At 38.8% G+C, this 19,569-nt stretch overlaps 1 protein-coding gene across 4 annotated transcripts in view; it reads left to right on the plus strand.

The window, feature by feature from the left end:
* MAPKAP1 (MAPK associated protein 1) overlaps positions 1-19,569 on the plus strand; it is a 243,204-nt gene that overhangs the window by 103,884 nt on the left and 119,751 nt on the right. For all 4 annotated transcript variants that reach the window (XM_059410805.1, XM_059410802.1, XM_059410803.1 and 1 more), the window contains one exon: positions 5,339-5,511. In XM_059410805.1, the coding sequence (XP_059266788.1) occupies positions 5,417-5,511 (95 nt within the window). In that variant the 5' untranslated portion in view covers positions 5,339-5,416. The remainder of the gene's footprint in view (positions 1-5,338; positions 5,512-19,569) is intronic.

A 19,569-nucleotide genomic window follows, 5' to 3' on the forward strand; every position in this document is an offset into this window, starting at 1 on the left:
TTCTCAAGTACCTCCATCTCCATCCACTACCAGGAAACAGACTCATAGAGAAAGATGGATGGTTGGATGGATGGGGGAAACTAACATTTATTGAGTTATTGCCATGTTGTCCTGGTAGGCATTTTGAGTCATCCGTGCATTCATTCCATAGTTCAACAGATTTATTTGGAGAGCCGTCTGTGCACCAGGCACAGTGCTAGCCATTGTGTATAGAGAAGTCAACAAAGCAGACATTATTATGGCTGCTCTCATAGGAGGTCAAAGGCCAGTGAGGAAGACATACACTGAAGGTGTACATAAATACATAATATCCAATTGTTAAGTGCTATGAAGGAAATGAACAGCTTATGGGTAAGAAAGTAACTATGAGAGGGGCTTTCTACAGGATTTTCAGTGAAGGATTCTCTGAGGAGTTGTCATATGAGCTGAGCTTTTAGTAATAACAATATTAATAACTAATAATAATCCTCACAAGAGTTCTCTGATAGGTAGGTTCTATCATTATCATTTTACATATGAGACAGTGCAGGAACAGAGAGATTAAGTAACCTGCCCAGACCCGTACTTTAGAGAATGCAAACGTCATGAGAAAGAGCCTTCTAGATGTAGTGAATAACATTTGCTGTGTTCTAGAAAGTGGGAGAAACAGGTGTATACACACACACACACACACACATACACACATATACACACACTGGGGGCACTTCTAGAAGGCTGGCATAGCTGAGCTATGACAAGCAGGCCAGGGAGCAGCAGTAAATGATGTTGGAGAGTTAGGTAGAGATCAGATCATGCAGTGCTTTGTTGGACACTGCAGGAAATTTGGATTTTATTCAGAGTATCATGTGAGCACTCATTGAAGGAATTTAAGCAGAGGTGTAATATCCAATTTGAGTGAAAAAAAAATCCAGCTTGTGTTTCAAGAACAAATTGAAGTAGATAAGCGTATAGGAGGTCAAGAATTTATTAGAACAATCCAGGTGAAACTTCATGGTATTTTGGTGGCAGTGGAGATGCAGAGAAGTGGGATGGTTTTGAAATACAAGATTTTTCGATTTTTAAAGTTGAGTTAAAATTCCCATTACATAGAATTTACTGTTTTAATGACCTTAAAGTGTATAATTTCATGGTTTTCAGTATATTCCCAATGTTATACCGCTATCACCACTATCTAACTCCAGAACAATTCCATCACCGCAAAAAGAAACTTCATACTTCTCAATACCCTGTACCTTACCCCCCCGCCAATATCCTGACAACCATTAATCTTTTTGTTTTTATAGATTTGCCTAATCTGGACATGTCATATAACTGGGTTACTTTTTATGAAATGGCTTCCTTCTCTTAGCATGATGTTTTCAAGCCTCACCTATGTTATAGAATGTCAGTACATTGTCCCCTTTTATGGCTAAGTAATATTCCATTGGTTTCATTTTTGCCTGTCTATCCATCAGTTGATGGATGTCTGGATTGTTTCCATTCTTTGATCGTCATGAATAATGCTGCTGTGTACACTTATGTACACATTTTCAGTTCCCTTGAGTACACCTAGAATGGAAATGCTGAGTCTTATGGTAACTATATGTTTAAGTTTTGAGAAACTGACAAATTATTTTTCCATAATGGCTGCAGCATTTTACATTTTCACCAACAATGTATGAGGGTTCTAACATCTCCATATCCATGCTAATCCTTCTTGTTTGTTCTGTTAAAAAAAAAAAATTATAACCATCCTAGTGAGCATGAAGTGGTTTCTCATTGTGATTTGGATTTGGCATTTCCTTAATGAATAATGACGTTGAACATTATTTCATGTGTTTATTGGCCATTTGTATATTTTCTTTGGAGAAGTATCTATTCAAGTTCTTTGCCCTTTTAAAGATTGGAGGGGTCGCCTAGGTGCTTAGTGGGTTTAAGTGCCCAGTTCTTCATTTTGGCTCAAGGCATGATGTCAGGATATGAGATTTAGCCCCTCCTCAGGCTCCACACTCAACGGGGAGTCTGCATGGGATTCTCCTTCTTCCTCTCCCATTGCCCCTCCCCCTGCTCTTTCTCTCTTTTTCATTCAGATAAATAAATTAAGTCCTTAAAGATTGGATTGTTTGTCTTTTTATTGTTGAGTCATAAGAACTGTTTATATATTCTGGGTACTAAATTTTGTCAGCTATTTGATTGGCAAATATTTTTTCCTATTCTGTGGATTGTCTTTTTGCTTTCTTGATAGTGCTTTTGAGACACTAGTTTTCAATTTTTATAAAGTCCAGTTTATTTTATTTGTTGCTTCTTTTGGTGTCATGTTAAAGAAATTATTGCCTAATAAAAGGTCGTGAAAAAGTTACACCTATATTTCCTTCGAAAAGTTTAACAGTTTTAACCTTAAACTTAGCTCTTCGATCCATTTTTTTAAAAAGATTTTATTCATTTATTAGTCAGAGAGAGAGAGAGCACCAGCAGGGTGAGCGGCAAGCAGAGGAAGCATGTTCCCTACCAAGCAAAGAGCCCCATGTGGGATCCCAGAATCTGCGATCATGATCTGAGCCAAAGGCCGGAACTTAACTGGCTGAGCCACCTAGGCATCTCAGTGCATTTTGAATTAATATTTGTATATGATGTGAGGTAGGGGGTCTAAATTCATTCTTTTGTGTGTGGCTATCCAGTTGTCCCATTTGCTGAAAAGATTATTTTTTTCTCTATGGAAATACATTTTTGCAGTAGACACTAGAACTTACTAAGAGGGTAGGTAGAAAACAGGAAGAAGAAAGAAGAATTTATTACTGATTTAAGCAGCTGGATTAGTGGTAGTAGCATTTCCTGAAATGAGGGAGAGTGTTGTTATTTGGGGTGGAATGGAGTGAGGAATAATGAAAAGTTCAGATTTGAACTTGAGTTTCAAAGTTTGTGATACTTTTCTACATATTGTATAGACAGTTTGATGTATGAATTTGGAATTCCAGGGAGAAGTTTGAGATGAAGATAAGATTTGAGTGTCAACAGAATGTAGATTGTACCATAGCTTTGGGGTTGTGAGATACCTAGGGAAGAAATATACAGAGAGACAAAAGAGAGCCCAATCTAGAAGCCAAGGAGTGCTAACAAACAGAGACTATATAGGTGAAGAAATCTGCAAAGCAGACTGAGAATGAGGGACCAGAGAGCACTGAAAAAAACCAAGAGTGTATATCATGGAAGCCAAAAGAGTAAGAGGTTGATATTGTAGGAGAAGGGTAAAGTAAGTAAAGGGATTAAAGTCCTTGTGAAAGTAAGAGCCAAGGGGGCACAGAATATTAGTAGAGAGATTAACCTTTAATGAGATAAGTGACACTCTGGTGTAGGAGGAGGTGTATGTAGTTAAATTCAGGTTAAGTTTGTGAATTTAATTATAGGAGGAAAATTCCTTTCTGAAAGGTCTTCTTTTCTTATTGAAGAGTAAGAATATTTCTCATCTGTTGGCAGTATATGAGCAAAGGATAGGAGCTGAGGTCATGGCGGGCTCATGAGGAGTTTGAGGAGAGAAGCAGAAGTATGCAGGGGTGGTCTTGCATGCATGGGGTGCAGATTGGATCAGGAGCTATAATAGGCATGCTATTGTGTTGAGTGTTTGAGGTTTATCATCATGAATTTACAGTCAAAACAATTTGTGCAGTTACAGGATTTTTCTCCAGCAGTATTTGGTTGGGGAGTACAGAGGTTTGGGTTTATCCAAGGCTGGCATTCTGCCAGTTGAGTCCCATGGAGGAAGAGAGTATTAAAACTGTATTTACAAAGGAATGATTATAATGGTTGATCATGTAATCTCGAGGGCGTTATTGGGAAATAATGGTGACATCATTCATAGTGGTGGATCAGTAAATTGTGTGTTGAAGAATTTGGGGGACTACTTGAACAAGTGAGATGAAAGTATATTAAAGTATAGTTACTGAATAGATGTTCTAATTTGAGATTTTGGAGTTGGTACAGATCCCTGGTGTACCCACTGTAAGTGATTGAAGGGAGAAGAGATAAAAACACATGGGATGACATGGTCTAGGGATTGAGTCACTTGGGTATTACATGGATTTTCCTTTAGATGGGATTGCCAAGAATGATGATAGTTGTTGGGGTGGAAAGAAGACTCCTCAGTGAGAGAGAAGCATGCCTGGAAGGTTGGTGGATAACAGAAACAAAAAAAGTAGGAGGAAAGGATAGTATAGTTGGAGGGCTTGGGTCTCAAAGCAACAGGGAATTTTGCAAGAAAGGAGAAATAATAGTTTAGAAATAGTGGGGACAAGAATACCTGTTCAACATCCTGGCCTTGAGGACTTGGGTTTAAAAAAGAAAAATACAGAACAGTCTTCTGGACAGCAGAGGAAGCAGTATCCTCAGTGACTAGCAAGTTTCAATTAAGACAAAGCGGTAGAAGGAATGTTTAAAAAAAAATTTTTTTTAAATAAAAGAAATGATTTAGGGTGCCTGGGTGGCTCAGTTGGTGACTGCCTTCAGCTCAGGTCATGATCTTGGAGTCCTAGGATCGAGTCCTGCATCGGGCTCCCAGCTCCATGGGAAGTCCACTTCTCCCTCTGACCTTCTCAGCTCTCATGCTCTCTTTCACTCTCTGTCTCTCAAATAAATAAATAAAATCTTTTAAAAAAAAAAAAAGTGATTTATGGAAGTTTGCTGATTAGTGCAGAGGGTAGTGAAAGTTTCAGAGGGTAGTGAAAGTTTCAGGAGGGAGAATAAGTGTGTGGGAGGAATTGAGTATGTATAGGGCAGTTTGGGTATTGTTGTTAGGACAATAATGTAAGACCAAGGATCCTTGAACTTTAATGCAGATGACTGAAATAAATAGGTGTACTGCATAAGGGAATTAACCCCCCTAGGCTCTGAGAAGGCAAGCCCTTGGTTCCAGTGCTGCAGGCCTAAATGCTTCCTCACACATGGAGTGTGGCAGCTTCCCGATGCAGCTAATTCCAAAGTCTCAAGGAGTGGTGTAATTTTCAGGGAGAGCAGATGATGTCAGGGTCTAATGGTGACTTGTCCAAGGCCACACCATAAAAGTAACAAAGCACATTTCCTGACACCAAACATAGGTTTGCTCATGACTCTTAATTTGTTTATTTTGGTTGTAGTGCTCCTTTACCTTACTGCAGGCAGAGCTGGACCTATTAGACCATTAGAAAGTGAAAATTAAAGGGGAAAAAAAACCCTTAAGACAGTGTTTCCACTTTGGGGCCATTTCAGGCTCTGGAGGTGGTCTGTGCCAAAAGGATGAGAAATGACTGGTGAGTAGTCATTGTGGCCCAGTGGCATCTGCATGACCATGACTGTGTGCTTTACTCTCATGCATGTGTTCCTTCCACAGGGTCATGTAGGCACAACAGCAACCAAGAAGATCGACGTCTACCTCCCCCTGCACTCGAGCCAGGATAGACTGCTGCCAATGACCGTGGTGACAATGGCCAGCGCCAGGGTGCAGGACCTGATCGGGCTCATCTGCTGGCAGTACACAAGTGAAGGACGGGAGCCAAAGCTCAAGTAATCCTTCCTCTTTTTGGCTGCTCTAGTTCTGGCTGTCTTCTGGCCACCCCTGCTGCATTCTGGGCCCAGTCTGTCTTTCTAGGCATTGGCCTGGGAACCAGATGTCCACGCGGATCCAGGTCAGGTCACTCACCAGATCTTGTCACTCACCCAGATCTGGGTCTGTGTATCTCAGGCTTATCTCAGAGAATCTGCTTATGAAGTAGACCGATGAGTTTGTAAATGTAGACTTGAAGAAATACATTTTAGCAGTTTTCAAACCCTTTAATGATGCTTGCTGGTTGAAGTTGCATGGGAGGCCATAAGAAGGAACTAATATTTGTTGAACACCTACCATGAGTTGGACACTAATGCCGAACCCTATGTACCAAATTTCTTGTTTAATTCTCCTGGCTCTCTGTGAGGTAAGCATCATGATCCTTATTCTGCAGAGGAGGAAATTCAGAATCAGAGAACTGACATTTGCTGAAGGTCACACCAGTGGGAGATGGCATGATCAAGATTTGACTTCTGGTCTGTTTGATGCTAAGGTTTTTGGCATTATTTTCTTTTGGTGTGAATTACAGTCTTCTTTGTCAGTGGTATGGTTTTTTCCTCAGTTTCTAAGCTCTGTTATGATTAAATTATTTTATTAAAAGTGTAGCACTTGAATAGACTCCTGCCCGTATATCATAACCCAAACATCAAAGTGCTTTGCCATGTTGGTTCCCTACTTAAATGTCTCATCAGATAGCCAGCCTCTTCTAGTTTCCTGTGCTCTCTTGAGCAGTAAGGTTTGGGTCAAAATATAGTGGGTGCCTTCATTTTGGAATGGATTCTTATGGAGACTTTTCCTTCTCTTAGAACAGTCCATTCTGTGGTCAGTTGTTTTGTTATTTCTTTCTTCTTGAGGTGCATTTAATTTGTACTTAAATTATTCTTTGGGGGCACCGGGGTGGCTCAGTCAGTTGAGCATCCAGCTCTGGATTTCAGCTCAGGTCATGATCTCAGGGTTGTGAGATTGAGCCCCACATCAGGCTGTGGGTTCAGGGTGGAGTCTGCTTGGAATTCTGTCTCTCCCTCACCCTCTGTCCCTCCCCTTGCTCATGCACACGCTTTCTCTCTCTCTATTTCTAAAATAAATAACATCTTTTAAAAAATAAGTTATTCTTTCAAGTTCTTATGACATTGCCCTCCACTTTGCCTGAATAAATTGTGAATATAAAGATCATCTTTACTGCTTCTATGGCAATAGAAACCTTTCAGCCAAGCCTTTTCAACCACGTAGGCTCAGAAAAGGGTTGAGTCAACAGCTCGGCCCAAGGCTGACCTACAATGTTATCCTTTTTTTCAACATGAAGTAGAAGCAAGAAAACAGGGAAAGGACCCAAAGTTCTAGGGAATTTGTGCATGTCTGAGTTAACTAAGATATTGCTTAGTGCAAGCACTGAGACCAAGAGACACACGGGGCTGCCCAGAGTTATGCAGCTAGTAGTGAACAGAGTCAGGAGTCTTAACTGTGACATAACGTTATGGATGAGGAAACTAACGCTCAGAGAGGCTAAGTAACCTTCCTAAATCACACAGTAAGTAAGTGGCAGAGCTGGCGTTAAAACCTGGGGATCTCTGGCTTCAAAACCCTAGCTGTTCTCTGTTACATTATACTCCCTACTCTAGTATTATGGGTGATATTAAAATATTCACTGAATCCATACTTACTGGAGGCACAGTGCTAGATCTTGGCATACAGAAATGAAAATGGTACTTCGTGCCAGCAGGTAGCCTACTGTTTAAGGTAAATAGGTAATAGTAGTATTTTCCAATAGCATGTGAAATCGGGTTCTGTGAGAACATCTGACCCCGTAGTCGGGGGTGAGAGTGGAGTCCTGAAGAGCAGCTTTGATGAAGTGACACCTGAGCTGAAACTTGAAGGAGTAGGGAAAAGTGACGTGGAGAGGTTGAGAGGAGGGTGTTCTAAAAACAGAGGGCACAGCATGGACTTTGTTGTGATGGTCCTTTCAATTCAGGCTTTGAACTCTGTATTCCATTCCAAATACATAGCAGTGATAAATGATATATGTTATTGACATACCTGGACTTTAATAACAAGATAAACATGCTGGTAGACTAAAAACAGAACCAGGTATGGAAATAGGCAGTATGTGCAGGGAGTCGGTTCTTTTAGGATGGCACTTCCCAGAGAACATGTTGTGAATAAGTTTACTGGGGTGTGAAATATTGACTGTTATCAGGGTAGCTAGGCAGGGCCTGGGGTTCTCAGAGTCCCCAGCTGTCATTTCTGGGTGAGGAAAAGTCTCATCTGTTTACCCACACGTGGTACACATACTGTTGCTTTCAAAGCATGCCATCATGTCAAAAGAGTGGACAACACTGCTTGAGGGTATGGAGACCAAAGGAACTTCATGCCTGGATCAAGACCAGTGGAAGTCTCACTGCTGTTAACTAGAAACTGGGATGGTACTGTCCTCCTTATGAGAAGAAACTGAGCAAAGCTGCCTGGGTCTGTGGCTTGTTCAAAGTTGTGTTTCTGGGGCGGAGGGGGAATAGAGATAGCAGTGCAGCTGGGACCTGGTGGTGACATGACTGGCTTTACGATAGCCCTAGTGTTTCCAAGGGATGGGAACCCTGAGCTGCCAGGATAAGAACCTGGTTCTAGAGTGAAGGTATCTGCTCTTCACTGGTGGGGATGGGGATGGTGGATGGGGATGGAGGATGGTGCAAAGCTGTTTAAGAACAGGAAGGGAGGGAGAGAGAGAAAGAGAGAAACTGTTCCTATTCAAGAAGAACTAGCAAATTAAGACTCCCAAACAAATGAATGTAATGAGTATTAAAAAAGACAATAATCAGGAGATGAATTCACTCCCAAGAAAATACAGTAAGCATTCTGAAAATCAACTTCAAATAAATATGTTTAAAATCATCAAAGAGATGAAGGGATAATGTCCATGGTAAATGTCTAAGAAATAGTGAAAGAAAACCAAGCAGATGAGAATTAAGGGATGGATTTAGAAGAGAACCAGTTAAAAGTACTGGAAATATAAAAGGTATTTGTTAAAGTAACAAAAAGTCATATGGGGTAAACTCTAGACTGGGTACAATTAAAGAGGGACTGAGTTGAATGATAGTACCAGTGATTTCAATTACTAACCTGGGGTGTAACACAGAGAGATAAAGAGATACAGAGAATGAAAGATGAGTGAGTTAAGAGACATGGAGGAAAGATGGAGAGCCTCCCACTAGTGAGGCAGAGAATGGAGGGAACCATGTATGGGGAACCATGAATGGAGAAACAGTATTTGAAGAGATAATGATGCCAGAGTATTTCCCAGATTGCAGGAAGATATGAATGAGTCTTCATATTAATAGCACATATAAATGAAATAGAAGAAGGTTAGCCTTTTCAGTGAATGCTACTGGAACAGCAAGACATCATAAACCAAAAAAGTCAACCTAAACCTCATCTATCTTGTATAAAATTAGTTCAAAAATGAATTGAGATTGAAATGTAAAACTTTAAACTTTAAGGAGAAAACAGAGTAGAAAATCTTTGGGACCAAGAGCTAGATGAAGAGTTCTTACACAGGACACTGAAAGCAGGATCCATAATAGAAAACAAAATGATCAGTTGGATTTCATCAAAATTAAGAACTTTTACAAATGATCTTTATTTCCTTTCCATTCCAGAAGCTGTCAGGCAGCCATTCTGCCTCTCCTTTCCCATGGGCCGTAGTCTTCATCCAGCTTCACCTGGCCAAGGGAGATGGAGGGTGGGGGTGGGGAAATGAACCCTTTGCAGAGAGTCAAAACAGTAGAATTTAAGGCAAAAACACATCAATAGACATATTTTGGTAAACTGTATAATGAAAAAAGAGACACAGCCCACCAAGATTATAATATGCCCCTAGTCCCAAAAAATTTTAAGGGAATTGAAAGGCAGCGTTGAGTGATTGACATTCCTTATAGAAACTCTGATGCATTCCTATTGAAACCTGATAGATAAAGCAGATGAAAAAGTAGTAAGGACAAGGAAGATTCAAATCGTTTAATTAGCAATTCTGACCCCCCAAAATGGAGATTGTCTCTTATAGTAGTTTGTAAGCCTCTGAAATTGAGTACATCTTATTAAGATTTATATTCCTGAGATATCTAACACATTCACATTTTTTAGTAGTTGCTTTATAAGTATATTTTGAATTACAAAATTACATTGAATCTGAATAAACCATTGGTTCTTTGAAATTTTTTATAATTCTTATGTGATGGTGGATTTCTCAGTTTTGTTTGTTATTAAGACAATTTATAAAATAAATACCTGGGATCTCTTCCTGTCGGGCAGTACAGTGCAAGGTATTTTCTTCTAGCTTATTTGTACTTAAATGTTGGAATAGATCCTTTTTTAAAAAAATTAATTTATTTATTTTCAGCATAACGGTATTCATTAGTTTTTCACCACACCCAGTGCTCTCCAGTACAATCCGTGCCCTCTCTAATACCCACCACCTGGTTCCACACCTCCCCATCCCCCTCCCCTTCAAAATTCTCAGATTGTTTTTCAGAGTCCATAGTCTCTCATGATTCACCTCCCCTTCCAATTTACCCCAACTCACTTCTCCTCTCTAATTCCCCATGTCCTCCATGCTTTTTGTTATGCTCCACAAATAAGTGAAACCATACGATAATTGACTCTCTCTGCTTGACTTATTTCACTCAGCATAATCTCTTCGAGTCCCGTCCATGTTGCTACAAAAGTTGGATATTCATCCTTTCTGATGGAGGCATAATACTCCATAGTGTATATGGACCACATCTTCCTTATCCATTCATCCATTGAAGGGCATCTTGGTTCTTTCCATAGTTTGGTGACCGTGGCCATTGCTGCTATAAACATTGGGGAACAGATGGCCCTTCTTTTCACGACATCTGTATCTTTGGGGTAAATACCCAGGAGTGCAATTGCAGGGTCATAGGGAAGAACAGTGTGGAGATTCCTCAAGAAATTAAAAATAGAACTTCCCTATGACCCTGCAGTTGCACTCCTGGGAATAGATCCTTATTTGATCTTTTCTACTGAGTTAGCTGTGTGAAGAGCTCTTCATTCACAGGAGGCCTAAATTGCTAGATGCATGGTTTCAGTCTGGTTGTTAAGCAAACCATTTATTTAGGAATATTATTCTCCTGTCTCTGGGCCTTGTAAACTGTCAATGGTAGTAGGGTTTGGCCCCAGGGAAGGAATGGAGAATTTGGCTAGAATTTTTGGCTTCCTTTGCTCTTATACCTGTGACTCTTGAGCAAGATGGAATGTGATACTTAAGCTAATTCCCTGCTTCTTTTGATTCAGTGATTTTAGGGAAAACATTTGCAATAAATGAACCTAAATCATTTCAGTCTCTAGGTGGTTGAATTTTTTAATTTAGACTTTGTTATTTGGATTCATGTTTATTGAATTTTCATCAGAAAATGTGGCCTATAAAATTTCTGCTTAGACATTCACTTATATTTGGGAGGCTTACTACACAATAAATTTTTTATAAATATTTTGTGGATTCTGGAGATATATTCTCTATGTTAGAGAATTAAGTGTGTTCTTTTTAAAGCAATATCTTTAATTACTGTTATCTTCTTATATTTTTGACTATTTGGTCTGTGGATGATTAAGAGAAGTGGATTAATGTTTCCATTTTCTTGTTTGTTTCTGTCAGTTTCTCCTGACATTTCAGCAGTTTCCACTTTACATATTTCAGCACCCAACAGTATTCATGCATTTTGTATCTTATTTTGAGTTCTACTTTTTTCAATAAAAAACAGTCCTGTTTGTTTTATGTATTATGTACTGCCTCTTTCTTTGCTTCCAGTAATATGAGCTTTTTTGCCCTGTTCTTTGCATTTGTCTGATCGTTGTGTTCAGCCTATTATCTTTGCCTTTTTGTTTTAAATATGTTAAATAATTTTGTGAGGTTTTTCTTTTTTTGACCCTGTCTAAATCACTCTTTTTTTTTTTTTAAGATTTTATGTTTAAGTAATTTCTACACCCAAAGTGGGGCTTGAACTCACAACTCCAAGATCAGGAGTCTCATGCTTCACTGACTCAGCCAGCCAGGCACCCCTAAATCACTGTCTTTTTATAGGGAAGTTTATCTTACTAACATTTATCCTCACCATTGATGTGTTAGTTTCATGTTAGTCAACTTGTTTAAGTTTTGTGTTTTATGTTTTTTTGTTGTGGCCTTTCTCTGTTTTGATTTATTTAAAATTCTGAAGCCAGTTACCTATAAGATTTTTAAAATATTTTTAATAAGCTTTATTTTTACAGTAGTTTTAGGTTTACAAAAAAACCATACAGAAAGTTCAGAGTTGCCACATATCTCCTTTCTGACACTTGTTTTCCCCTGTTATTAACGCCTTGCATTAGTGTGGTACATTTGTTATAATTGATAAACCAATACTGATACATTATTACTAACTAAAATCAATAGTTTACATTAGAGTATACTCTTTGTATTGTACAGTTCTTTTTTTTTCTTAATTTTATTTATTCTTTTAGTATTCTCTACACCCAGTGTGGGGGTCAAACCCAGGACCCTGAGATCAAGAGTCACATTCTCTTCCACTGAGCCAACCAGGCGCCCCTATATTGTGTAGATCTAGTGATTGCATCATAGAGAGTTGTTCCACCACCCTAGAAATGCCCTGTGCTCCACTCTTTTTGTCTCTCTCTCCTCACCTTTAGCAACCACTTATCTTTTTACTGTCTCAGTAGTTTTGCATTTTCTAGAATGTCAACTGGTTGAAATCATACTATATGTAGTCTCTTCAGACTATCATCTTTCACTTAGCAATATGTATTTAAGGTTCCTTCATGTCTTCTCATGGCTTGATAGTTCATTTCTTTATTTAGTTGAATAATATTCTATGGTATGAATGTACCACAGTTGTTTTTCCATTCACCTATTGAAGGACATCTTGGTTGCTTCCAGTTTTTGGCAATTACTAGTAAATCTGCTATAAACATTAATGGCAGGTTTTCATGTAAACATAAGTTTTGAATTCATTTCACAAGTAACTAGGAGTGCAGTTGCTGGATTGTGTGATAATAAGCCTTTGTTTAACTTTCTAAGAAACTGCCAAAATGTCTTCCAAGATAGTTACACCATTTGGTATTTCCATCAATTTATGAGTGTTCCTTTTGCTGTAAATCCTTTCCAGCATTTGGTTTTGTAAATGTTTTGGATTTTAGCTATCTTAATAGGTGTGCAGTGGTATCTCATCTTTGTTTGAATTTGCAGTTTCATTTTTGAGTATCTTTTCACATGCTTATTTGACACCTATTTGTATTCTTTGGTGAGCTGTCCAGTTCTTTGGCCAATTTTTTAATTGGGTTGTTTTCTTATTGATTTTTCAGAGTTCTTTATATACCTATCAGTTATGTGTTTTGTAAAGATTTTCTCCCAACCTGTGGCTTATATTTTCATTTTCTTAACAGCATCAGCTCCAGCTTACCACTTTTTTCTTTCATAGATTATATTTTGGCATTGTATATAAAAAATCATCACCAGACCCAATGTTACCTAAATATTATTATATGTTATTTTCTAGAAGTTTTATATGTTTTTTTGTGCCTCACAGTTAGCTCGGTGATTCATTTTGAGTTAATTTCTATTAAAGGTGTTAGGTCTATGTCTAGATTTTTTTTTTAACACGTGAATACCCACATGAAAAGATTATCCTTTCTCCATTCCTTTTGCTGCTTTGCTCCCAACGCCTTCGCTCCTTTGTTAAGTATCAGTTGACTATATTTGTGTGGATCTATTTTTGACATATAAAATTTTTTAAACATTCCTTTTTAATGTATATTTCATCATATTCAAGAGTGAAACAGATCTTTTGAGTAACACCCATTCACGAAAGAGAGAAAAATAAAATTCAGTGAGGTTTTATCCTGTCAAGAACTTGAGATGGGAGGTATATACACCTGCTCTTTACAGGCAACCACATTTACTCTTCTTCATAGGTAACTTAAGAGATTTTTCAAGGGTAGTTTTGACTAGTCCCAGTTTTTGTGCAGACTTTAGTCCTGTATTATGACTCTGTTGTACACTAAAATAGCTATTCTTTGCCTTCTTCTTTTCAGTAGTCCCTTAAATATTCAACATATTTCATTACTTACTATTGTTCTTTATGAGGCTGCTGACAGGTGAGCTACTAAAAGCCGGAGGAGTTTTGTTGTAGTCTAGAAAGCTGGAGTAGTATACTTTTGAGATTATTGCATTACTCAGTGAGTGGCAGTTTCTGGCAATAGAGTAGTACTGTCCCAAAGAAAAATAATGCAGTCATCTTACAACTGTTAGAATGGCTGTCATCAAAAAGACAAGATATAACACGTGTTGGCGAGGATATGGAGAAAAGAGAACCCTTGTGCACTGTTGGTAGGAATGTAAGGTGCAGACACAATGGAAAACAATATGGAGGTTCCTTAAAAAATTATAAATAAGGGGCACCTGGGTTACTCAGTGGGCTAAAGCCTCTGCCTTCGGCTCAGGTCATGATCCCAGGGTCCTGGGATTGAGCCCCACGTCGGGCTCTCTGCTCAGCAGGGAGCCTGCTTCCCTTCCTTTCTCTCTGCCTGCCTCTCTGCCTACTTGTGATCTCCGTCTGTCAAATGAATAAATAAGTCATCTTTAACAAATTAAAAATAGAACTACCGGATGATCTAGCAATCCCACTTTTGGATGTGTATCTGAAAGAAATGAAAACGAGATCTTGAGGAGATATCTGCATACCCGTGTCCATTGCAGCATTTTTTCAGTGATATGTTTCACAGTTTTCAAACAACCTGAGTGTCTGTCTATAGATGAAAAGATAAGGAAAATGTGGTATAGATACACATAGTAGAATATTATTCAGCTGTGAGAAAAATATCCTGCCATTGTAACAACATGGATTGATCTTGAGAGCATTATGCTAAATGACATAAGTCCGAGAAAGACAAATAATGTATAATATCACTACATATGTGCAGTCTAAAACCAAATTCATAGAAACAGAGATTAGAATCATGGTTCCCATGGACTGGGGGATGGGAGATATGGGGAGATACTAGTCAGAGTACAAACTTCCATTTAGAAAATGAATACATTTTGGGGGTGCCTGCATGGCTCAGTCAGTTAAGTGCCTGACTGTGGATTTCAGCTTGGGCCATGATCGCGGGGTCATGAGATCATGGCCCATGTCAGTCTCTGTACTCAGCGTGGAGCCTGCTTTTGATTCTCTCTCTCTCCGCCCCTCAGAAAGAAAGAAAATGAGTAAGTTTTGGAGATCTAATGTGCAGCATTGCAATTTCAGTTAACAGTACTATTTTATATACTTGAAAGTTGCCGAGGGAGTAGATATTTAATATTCTTACCCCCAAAAAGAAACGGTAATATGTGATGTGATGGATGTGTTAGCTAATATACTTGGTGATAATAGTTTTGTAATGTGTAAGTATATCAAATACACATATGTTATAAAATGATTACCACGAATAAACTAGAAGTTCTTAGAATATAGCATAGTGGTTAAGAGCATGGGATCCAAAGCCAGAGTCTGGGTTGAATTCTGGCATTAACGCTTTGGTGTGATCTTGAATGAATTACTTCAATACCATAAACTCTAGTTATCTCATGTGTAAAATGAGGATAACAGGGTAGTTATGAAAATAAAATGAGAAAATACATGACACGTACTTAGTGTTTATTTCTGTTGCCATTAAATACTATAACTACAGCCAGCTACTACTATGACCAATACTGGTAGTAGTTCAACAACAGAAGTATAATTTAGCTCTTTCTTAATGATTCAAAGAATTATACTGTGCTATGATATACTGGTGCCCTTGTGGGCTTATGTAAGTATATAAGAATATTTGATTTTACATTATGTTTTCTGACAACTTTGCCATTTGAATTCTTTGTACCTCCCCACTTTTGCTGTCTACATGACCACCTCTTTATGCACTCCCATTTCTGGGTTGCTGCTTCTAATTTATTTTCCTTAGAGTTATCATTGAGAACCACATACCTAGATAATATGGCCCAAGAGGCCCTTCCCATTCTGATCCTCAACTATGCTCCCATGCATCCATTCTTTAACACATCACATTCTTTAACTGGCAGCTTTTTGATCCCACTGATACCATGTCTGCTTTTTGCTGTTTCCTTAGTCAGAAATGCCTTTCTCACTCTTCTCTTGATATCCAGCTTAATCTTGAAGACTTCAGTTCTTTGTTATTCATTCATTCTGCAAAAATTTATGGAGTCCCAGGCTCTAGGTATCGAGGATAAAATGGGGAACAAGAGAAATGTGATCGCTGCACTCAAAAAATTTACAGTTTGATGGGGAAGAAATTATCAAGTGTAAGAGCATTTTGTAACTGGCTCATTTCACTTATCATTTGTATTCATTCATGCATTCAATAAATATTTATTGAGTGTTTGTTATATACCACACATTTTGCTGGATATACAATGGTGAGTGGAGCCAGACATGGTCTTTCTTTCATGAATTCCACAAGCTAGTGAGGGAAATGGGCAAATAATTCAAATAATTAAACCAAATAGTGTTTGCATAAAAACTGAGTTAAGTAATGTGAAGGAAAGGAAAGCCATTTATGAGAGCCTAGCCTTGCAAGTCAGGGAGAAAATCCCTGAGAAAGTGATACCAGAGGTGTTTAGCAAGGGGAAGTTCCTGGCAGATGGAACTGCATGACATTGACACTGTGGCAGGAGGAGGCATGTAGTGGTCAGGGAATTAATGAAGACCAGTACGGCTGGAGCACAAAGTAGGGAAGAGAAGATAGAGTGAGATGAGACTGAGGTGGGCAGGGGCACAGTGGAGATTGAGAGAGGAGGACAGATTCTGGAAATGTTTAAGAGGTAAAATTCAGGGGATGTGGGTTGGCGGATTGGGGTGGCTGGGTGATGGACATTGGGGAGGGTATGTGCTATGGTGAGTGCTGTGAATTGTGTAAGACTGATGGATCACAGATCTGTACCCCTGAAACAAATAATACATATTATGTTAATTTTTTTAAAAGAGGCAAAATTCATAGGACTTAAGGATCAACTACATGTGAGAAGTGTGGGAGAGGAGAGGTACCAAAGGTGGCTCCCTAGATTCTTGACTTGCACAAGTGGATGAATTGTGCTTTTCACTGAGGCAGGGGGCACTGGAAGACTGGGTTTTATTTGGGTTTTTTGATGTGGGAAGGGGAGTGGGAGGGGCACAAGTTTCATCTTCTGTCTTTTAATTTGAGATGGCTTTGCTATATCTAAGAGAAGTTTTCAAATAGTCATTTTTAAAAATTCATTTTTATTATAGTTCAGCACAGTTAACATACAGTGTTATATTAGTTTTAGGTGTACAGTAGAGTGATTCAACAATTCCATATACTACTCAGTGCTCATTGCAGTAAGTGCACTCTTCATGCTCATCACCTAGTTCACCTGTCCCCCCACCCATTTCCGCTCTGGCAGTCATCAGTTTATTCTCTGTAGTGAACAGTCTGTTTTTTGGTTTGTCTCCTTTTTCTTTGTTCATTTGTTTTGTTTCTTAAATTCCACAGGTTTCTTAAATTGCCAAGGTGAGTGAAATCATGTAGTGTATTTTTGTCTTTCTCTGACTTACATCACTTAGCATTATACTCTAGATCTATCCATGTTGTTGCAAATGGCAAGACTTCATTCTTTTTTTTATGGCTGTGGACACCTGGTCTGGTTCCGTAATTTGGCCATTGTAAATAATGCTGCAATAAACAAAAGATGCATATATCTTTTTGAATTATTGTTTTCATATTCTTTGGGTAAGTACCCAGTAGTGGAATTACTAGATCATGTGGTAATTCTATTTTCAATTTTTTGAGGAGCCTCCATACTCTTTTCCACAGTGGCTGTACCAGTTTGCTTCCCCACCTACAGTGCACAACGGTTTCTTTTTCTCCACATGCTTGCCAACACTTGTTTCTTATGTTTTTTATTTTAACCATTCTGACAGGTGTGAAGTGATAACTCATGGTTTTGATTTGCATTTCCCTAAGGATGGGTGCTTTTGAGCATCTTTTCATGTGTCTGTTGGCTGTCTGGATGTCTTCTTTGGAGAAATGTCTGTTCATGTCTTCCACCCATTTTTAAAAAATTTTTAAAGTTTATTTATTTATTTAATAATCTCTACCCAATCTGGGCCTTGAACTCACTACTCAGAGATCAAAAAGTCGTTTATACTTCCATGTTTGAAGTTTAGGGCAATCTTGGTGAATGGAAAAAGCAAGGCTCAAAAGACTGCATATAGTATGCCACTCTTGTCTGTGGCATAGAAATAGAGCTAGAAATATGAAGTTAAGAATCATCTGCATAGAGAGATTAATTGAAGTCTCCAACATGGTTGAGTGAAAACAGATAAGGGCTGAAGCCTGGCTGTAGAAAAACTATGTAGGGGGTTCCTGGTTGGCTCAGTGGGTTAAGCCTCTGTCTTTGGTTCAGGATGTGATCCCAGGGTCCTGGGATCGAGCCCCGCATCAGGCTCTCTGATCAGCAGGGAGCCTGCTTCCTCCTCTCTCTCTGCCTGCCTCTCTGCCTACTTATGATCTCTGTCTGTCAAATAAATAAACAAAATCTTTAAAGAAAAAAAGAAAAGAAAAAGAAAAACTGTATAGATGATGGTGCTGAAATGGGGGTCCTCAGGAAGAAAGAGGTTCAAGCTGGGGTGAATAAAGAGTTTAGTTTTGGATGTAATGAAGGCTGAGAGTACTTGAGAGATGTCCGTGTGGTGAAGTCTTGTAAGCAGTAGGATAGATACAGGTTTGGAGGCTCAACCATCTCTCTTTTATTGTTTTGTTTTCCCCAGTCCATAACACAATGCTTAGTGCATACCAGGTACTCAAGAAGTAACTTGTGGAATGGATGAGAGAACATAGGAGCATTTAGATTCAAAGATCTGGACTATAAGTTCTCCACCCGCCATTGCCAAGGTAGCTCTTCTCCAGGTGTCTGCTTAGACAAGCCTCTGACTGTATATAAACCTTTATTCATTAAAAATCACTGTGTTTGGGGCACCTGGGTGGCTCATTTGTTTAACCAACTGAGCCACCCAGGCGTCCCGTGGGTGGCTCATTTGTTAAGCGGCTACCTTCAGCTCAGATCATGATCCCAGCATCCTGGGATCAAGCCCCACACTGGGCTCCCTGTTTGGTAGGAGGCCTGCTTCTCCCTCTTCCACCTGCCTGCTTGTGTTCCCTCTCTTGCTCTGTCTTTCTCTGTCAAATAAATAAATATAATTTTTAAAAAAATCACTGAGTTAGACAATCTCAGCCTGGTGAAACATTTTTTGAAGTGATAGATGAAGGTTTGGGGATATTCTTTACAAACAGTTTCTTTATTAAGCTGGACGGAAAGACTGCTCATTATCAATATATCCCAAGTGCCAGAGTCCCCATACTTATTAGATAATGAATGGATAGATATGAACACATTGGAGTGCCTGCTCTTTGTCCTGCCCCATGCTAAGCATTTTATGTATATTATTTCATTCTTTATAATACCTCTATTACTCATAGATAACGGTAGAAAAACTGAGAATCAGGAACTTAAGTTATTGCTCAAGATCATATATTTAGTAAGTGGCAGAATCAGGATTTGAACCCAGGTTTCACTCCATTTCACTTGCTCTTAACTACCATGCTACACAAAGAAATGAATTACTTTTCCTGGTGATAGTGCCCAGAGACATGGCCATTTAAGATTTTCATCCATCCATCATTCTATTCTTATAATCGTTCATCAGCAGGCATTTAGATGTTGTTTATACCATCCCAGGTACAATGCTAGGCACTAGGAATATAATCAGTCATAAAATAAAGTTTATAGCCTCAAGATACAGGCTAATGGGTGAGACAGATACTAAATTGCAGAATTTTAGCTCCATTGTCATTGAGACTTGCTATAGTAGTAGACATATAGAATGCTGCAAGATCATCGAAAAGGATTTTTCTAATTCTGTCAGAAGATGGAGGCTCAGGTTGAGTAG

This window comes from Mustela nigripes, chromosome 9, assembly GCF_022355385.1.
Source record: "Mustela nigripes isolate SB6536 chromosome 9, MUSNIG.SB6536, whole genome shotgun sequence".
In the NCBI taxonomy this organism is placed as follows: domain Eukaryota; kingdom Metazoa; phylum Chordata; class Mammalia; order Carnivora; family Mustelidae; genus Mustela; species Mustela nigripes.